This window comes from Limulus polyphemus, unplaced genomic scaffold, assembly GCF_000517525.1.
Source record: "Limulus polyphemus unplaced genomic scaffold, Limulus_polyphemus-2.1.2 Scaffold1190, whole genome shotgun sequence".
NCBI lineage: Eukaryota > Metazoa > Arthropoda > Merostomata > Xiphosura > Limulidae > Limulus > Limulus polyphemus.
This window is the reverse complement of record NW_013666800.1, coordinates 210638-217356: the sequence shown is the minus strand read 5'-3', so window position 1 is coordinate 217356 and position 6719 is coordinate 210638. Positions and strand designations below refer to the sequence as shown.

Genomic DNA, 6719 nt, shown 5'->3' with positions numbered 1-6719 from the left:
AGAAGCAGTAAACGCATGCCATTTATTAAACCCCACCAACAGTTTTAGAAGCAGTAAATGCACGCCATTTATTAAACCCCACCAACAGTTTTAGAAGCAGTAAATGCACGCCATTTATTAAACCCCACCAACAGTTGTAGAAGCAGTAAATGCACGCCATTTATTAAACCCCACCAACAGTTGTACGACTTCTACAACTGTAAAATTAAGACACAGGTTGTAATGTTAACGATTTTCATTGGATAAAAACAAATTCTTAACTTTTTAAAAAATATTTCCTTATTTAATCAGTAGATTTTTGACAAAAGCATTACAAGTCACATTTTCCCACAACACCCAGCTCTACTGGATAACCTGGATATACACAAAAAGTTAGATATAAAGCTTTCTGTGAATATGTTAAAAAGAAAGATCAAAGAGTACCTGCTGGACAGCACCATACACTTCAGCTCGGCTCGATACCCTGGAGGTAGATTGTTGTAAAACATCCACTTGTTGTTGAGTGTTTGAGATCAGCTCTCTCATTTCATGACAAGTACTTAGCTGATTAAGAGTCTAAGTAAACATGGAAAAAGATCACTTAAAATACTCCATTGACATTATGATTTGCACACCTTATTTAGATTAAATCTTATCAAAAATATTAATTTAATCCCAATTTTATAAAAAAAGAAAAAACATTCTTTTCTATATTTTACTTTATTTCAACTGTTCTCTTACATATACACACTGAATACCCTACTACATGAAGTAACCATTGGTTTATTTACTTTTGTAACAGATTCAAGTGTAATTCTTTGCAATATAAAACACTTACAGATTCATACCTTCTGGATTCAAAATTATAAACTTTATTAATATATCCTAATCAATGTCAAGAAGGAACAGATATATAATTTTAAGTTTGGAGTAATCAACCTAAAATATCTTTACAAATTTTTGCTGGTAGCCAGAATCTTGAATATTAGTGAAAAAAAAACTTACATTTAATGATGTTCTCAAAGCCTGAATTTCACTTTCAATATTTTCTTCAGCAGTATCTCTCTGTCGCTGCTGTAACTCTAGCCTCTTATTCAAAGTCAGCTTGTCTGTTTTAAATGCTAGTGACAAACTACTAAACTTTTTCTGAAAATAAAAACAAAAAAAAAAAACAATATTTATTGTTTCAGAAATATTTCAAGAAAAAAAATAACATTGCACATAAATTTAGCATTAACTAGCTGACCTACAGATATAATGAAGAGAAACTGTCAAACTGAAGTAATTTTGAAGTAGAAAATGGAAAAGCAGTAAATAAAATGTAATGTATAATTTACTGTGAACATACAATACCTATAGTACTAATTAGGTGAGAAACAAGTAAACACTAAACCTGTATTACATTCTTAATATAAAATGTTTGATAAAATATTAAACATGTTCTAAAAATGTAATTGAATCAAAATATTATGTGTAAGAACACCAAGTGTGTATAATATCAAAAAGAGTAAAAAACTTGTGATAAAATATCATATTCTGTGAAATAAAATAGAATACAAACAGTTAATATAGCATTGCAAATTTTCAAACAATTAGTGTTACATTGTGGTAAATGAAGCTATGACATGTTCCTACTTGTAATATTGAAAATAAACGATGCTTTAGTTATATCACCCATAGTAATCCATGTCAAGCCTCTTACTCTGCTAACAAAGTTTTCTAGGTCACTCTTTGTCTGGATGTGTAACCAATAGTTGCTGTCTGTATACTAACACCAAGTTGTCTAAGAAACGATTACCGAGAAGAGGAAATGTCTATGCAATGTCTGAATCACTTCACAAGTCTATATATATTATCTGGATCATTTCAGGCTACTAGAGCAGGACATGAAATAAAGGATCAACCATCTTTTGTATGGATCTGGATCACTTATTAAGTTCATTGGGGCATGGGTTAAAAATAATCTATACTTTGTATGTTATTTGTCAAGGTCACAGGATAAGGCAACATCTATATTTTCTTTGGATCACTTTGTAAAGTTACTGGGTCATGAGAGAAGCAAACATCCAAGCTTTTTTTTTTGATCACTTTATAAGGTTGCTTGGACATTATATAAGTGCCATGTCACGTATTCAATTTTCTGGTTTATTCACAAAGGAATCTGTGTTTGTTGAGAACTTATAAAGACCATTTATATTTGAAGTCTTACTTTCAGAGAATGGTAAATTGTTAGTATGTTTACATTTATTAAAACTTAGTTAAGCTTAAAATGGTATTAATTGAAAAAGTTTACTTTATCACAAGAAATTATAGTAGTAATAACAACTTTTTACCACAAACCTGCATTAATTAATAAAACAATAGAGTTCCATACTTTTAATGTTTTATACACAAGTAATCTCACCATATGTAAACACAAATAATGACTCAATTTCACACAAGGACAGCCTTTGGTCTTACAGGCCATTAAGTTTTGAATACAAAAACAAGAACAATGTCCAAATACATGGTCAACAGAACTCTAAAAGTGACTGCTGCAATCCTTTGGATTTAATTCTTTAACAAAATCACTATCTAAAAAAGATATAAGAGAATGTGTTCAATTAAAGGTATAAATCTACATGTGATTTAAATGAAACTCAAAAATTTATTAGTTCCAAATTTATGACTAGCCTCTGGATAAAAACTAAATATTAAAGTGGAAAAGGTGTTCAAAAAAAGACAAAAATCCTGACCATCTGCAAGTGTAAATGATATCCACGATTATAGAAATGTATATGTATCAAGGTATACCGTGATCCACATGTTCAAGTCTAGTTTTCAGAGTGGACACAGTGGTTAGGAATATTAAAGTAACACTATAGTAATCTATTGAGAATATTTTGAACTAAAAGTCATGAGGCTGGACGCTAAACAATCATAAGTAGTAGCCAAAACTGGAAACATGGAGTGTAATTAAAAAGATTTTAAAAATACCTGCTGATGCTCTATTTTTAAAACGACAGTTGGCTAGTTGCCTACACACTGCTAGAAGCAGAACCTTTACATCATGACTGAGATAATTTTTGGATTATGCTTGTAATCTAAATTGTAAAAGAAGTCATCATCTAAGGTGGAAAACGCAATGCCACACATTCAGCACGAAGAAACCAGCATGAGCTAGACAGAATTAAAGTCCTTAAAAAAAGTACCATATTTTCTTAGTCTTAGTGACAACATTCTATGGAAAGCACAAAAAAGAAAGTAACCATTAATGATGGAACAATTCCTGTAGTTGGAGTGCTGAAACTATATATATTCTAGGAACCATGCATTCAAAGAACCAGGGTAACTTGCTAAAAACAGATTCTCTAGTCAGAAACTGGGCAAGTGGCAACTCTATTCACAAAGCTAGTAATTTCCTTAATTTCACTTTTCTTATAATACCACAAAACCCCTGTACATCAAGCCACAAGGTGCTCTGCACCTTAAGTACCCAAAGTTCCCATACCCATAATACTAACTCAACCTGCTTCATACCATGTGGGCATTCTGGTCAAACAAACTCAGCTCACCTCATGGGCATTCTGATAATATGAGTTCAGTTTATTTCCTGTTAGTATACTGGTTAAATGAAACAAAATTACCTCATATGTTATAGAATCCAAATGAAAAAACCCTAGCCTGCTTCATACCCTGATAACATTCTGAATATTACTCTTAATAAACTTCCACACATGGCTAGTATTTTAAAATATGTAACCCACAAGACATTTATTCCATATGAATGCTGGTGGTTATGTCACAAAGCTGTATAAACAGAACTTTCCACCTCCTTCTGTCTTAGATAATCAAGTAAAAATCTGACTCTTCTGTTCCCCTACATGTTTATATGATTATACCCCTTGTATCTCCTTTTTTCTCATAAAACTCTTTGATTAGAATTTGTTTTTGCTGTTTAAAAAAAGAAGTAAAAAAGTATTTCTTTACAACTATGTAAATAAATACCTTATACTTGGCTTTAATATTTTGCTCAAATGTTTAACTTCTAAAGCAGTAACAGATTTTAATAGGCACTGACTAGAGTCTTTGGTGAATAACCAAACAGCATTGTAGGACTAAGGGTTTAGCAGTTATGTCTAACAGAGCAATTAATGTGTCTATATTTTGCACTTGGACAAAAATCAACAAGTTTTTGGAATAAGTTTACAGTATTAGAACAACAGTTATTAGTTTAAAAGTTTGAACTTAGAGGTATCTTTCTTTATATGCTTCAAGCACTTATTCAGATCAATTATATGGTTCCATTTATGAAATGCATTAAAACGTTTAGAAAAATTAACATTCAGAAAACTGGTTTAATTTACATTGTCTTACCTCAATTTCCTTCTCAGTGAAAGATGCATTGCTGGAAAAAGATTGTGCATTCAATAAGTATAAAAACAAAAAAACTTCAAACAATGATATATTACTATGTATAATTTTTTTCTATCAGACTCCAGATAAAAATTAATGACTATTACTGAAGAAAGATTTATTTTACCACTCCTTTTGTTCGCTGCCACACCATTACTAAGACAGATAAAATGTGCAAGCATAGTTTAGGAAAGAAACAAATAATTACAATGTTCAATTTTTGAAATATCCTAAAATAGTTTGTTTTTTTATGATTTATCTAATGTTTATCTAATGCTTTAACATATAGTGGATTAATAATAAGTACTTATTGAACTTATAAACTTCCTTCATAAGAAATAAAACCTTTTTTTTTTTCATAGAAAATGATGCTAACCTACCTAATTTGCCTATAATTCTGATTTGTTCTATCTTTAGTGTCGCTCAATGAACGTACAGCTCACGTTAATATAACTGCTAGTGAGCACACTTCATGAGGAATTTTTATTATTATTTTTCATTATCTTACCTAATCTATTATTATATAACCTGATAAGTTTCTAATTTTACATTTTAGTTACTTTTATAATAATAGATCAAGAATATACATGAAAAACAATAAAAATAGTATATAACTATATCCCCCCTATTTTTATTTTTTTCATTTGCTGTCGACTGTTGATGAAACTTAAGCCTATTTTTTATACCAATAGTATTAAACTAAACATGCCGCGACCCGCAAAACATTTGCGGTAGTTTTGATGCCCTTCGCTTGAATTTTCATTATTCTATCATTTTCACGCATGGCATTTAAGCTATGCTTTCTTGCATGCATTACGTGTTAGCTAGATAAATTCTGGTCTATTTGAAAAACATTTTACGCGATCAGACAAACAAGCTCACGTAGACGTAACTTTATTTAATAAAATTACACGTAAAGTAAAAATAAGATTAGTAATGATATGTATAACAGTGTACGGAGTATGAAACAGTTATGAGAGTTCAGTGTATGACAAGGTTTTACGAGTTGAAACAAAGAAACTCACAAAAACGAAGAATAAAACCCATACTAAAGATTAAGATGGCTAAAAGGTATTTATGGCATTCTATGAAACGAACTGAAGCTATATTATTGTAAAGTAACGTTGTAATGAAGGCAAACTTAGTTGGTTATCTAGAAACGTCCGGTGCGTGTTCACAAAGTTATAAGCATATGGTTTTTGAATGAACTGCGCATACGTATTTCAAACCTAAATAAGTTGAGAAAGCCCATAACAATTGTATTTAGTGTAATGTTTGTTTTGTTATTTTTTTTAGGAAATTACACGCGGGTTAAGATTTTCAACAATTAGAAAGGCGTATAAAATTGCATTTAAACCAATGTTCGTCATATCCATTGCCGACGACGCGTTTTGCCTCATACCAATTACTTCTAATTCTTGAAAATCCCAAAAGGACTTTTAATAATAGTAGGAACTGATTAAATAGTGTAGTTTTTAAAAATGTAATAGGCCTAGTACTAATATCTTATGACAAGTATAACTGTATAAATTTGTGCTTTTGTTACGACAGCGGAAGTCACGTGACGCTAATAACACGTCATGAGATTCTAGAAGGATCATGTCTGTTCCTGGCAACTCTAGTTTTTACTATGCACCCTCTATTTTTGTATATATAAGCCCGGCAAATAGAGTGGGTGAGAAGTGACGGCATAGATAAGGGCAGATAGGGAGATATAGAGACAGATAATCGAGTCGAGTGAGCGGTAGTGACCGTAAGTAAAGTGCGTGAATCGTTGTGAATTATAGCGTGTGTTTAAGTTAAAGTGACTGTGGAAATTCTGTGTATTGCAAAATTGTGTTGAGAAAGAACAAATTAGTTTTATTTAAGAAAGGACTTGCATCGCTGAAGTTCTTCGGAAAGAATTTTTACGGGAAATTAACAAACTACCAGAGACGTAACATTTTCTTAAAAATTACAGCATGCCATGTTTATACACAAAAATTGTGTTAAAAATACACACAAAAGTACACTAGTACAAAGCATAGCACAAGAAAGAAAAAAGTTAACTTACATGCCTTTGCTTCCACGTTTTTAATAAGTCAATAATATAATTGATTTTATACGTTTTAAGATCGAACCCGATCATATGGAACTTATCATGTCTGAGAAAGAAGTCTCTTAAATATTTTGTTTGAATTAAACCTAAAATAGATTTTGGACTTCCAAATTAAAAAATACTGTGAATTCCATGCACATTAGAATTTAAGTGACCTCGTAATACATGTCACTAGGGGCTGCGCACTATAGTAAAAATAAGCTACCGTATTTTTCGGAATATAAGACGCACCCTTATTTTGAAGACA

General features: G+C 31.0%; 1 protein-coding gene across 1 annotated transcript in view; it reads right to left on the bottom strand.

The window, feature by feature from the left end:
* Window positions 1-399: 399 nt before the first annotated feature.
* Window positions 400-6719, bottom strand: part of LOC106462521 — a 14133-nt gene continuing 7813 nt past the window's right edge. Inside the window, exons 5-7 of the mRNA XM_022389817.1 lie at window positions 4336-4366; window positions 985-1125; window positions 400-555 (exon numbers count right to left, since the gene is read on the bottom strand). Coding sequence (XP_022245525.1) covers window positions 400-555; window positions 985-1125; window positions 4336-4366 — 328 coding nt within the window. The remainder of the gene's footprint in view (window positions 556-984; window positions 1126-4335; window positions 4367-6719) is intronic.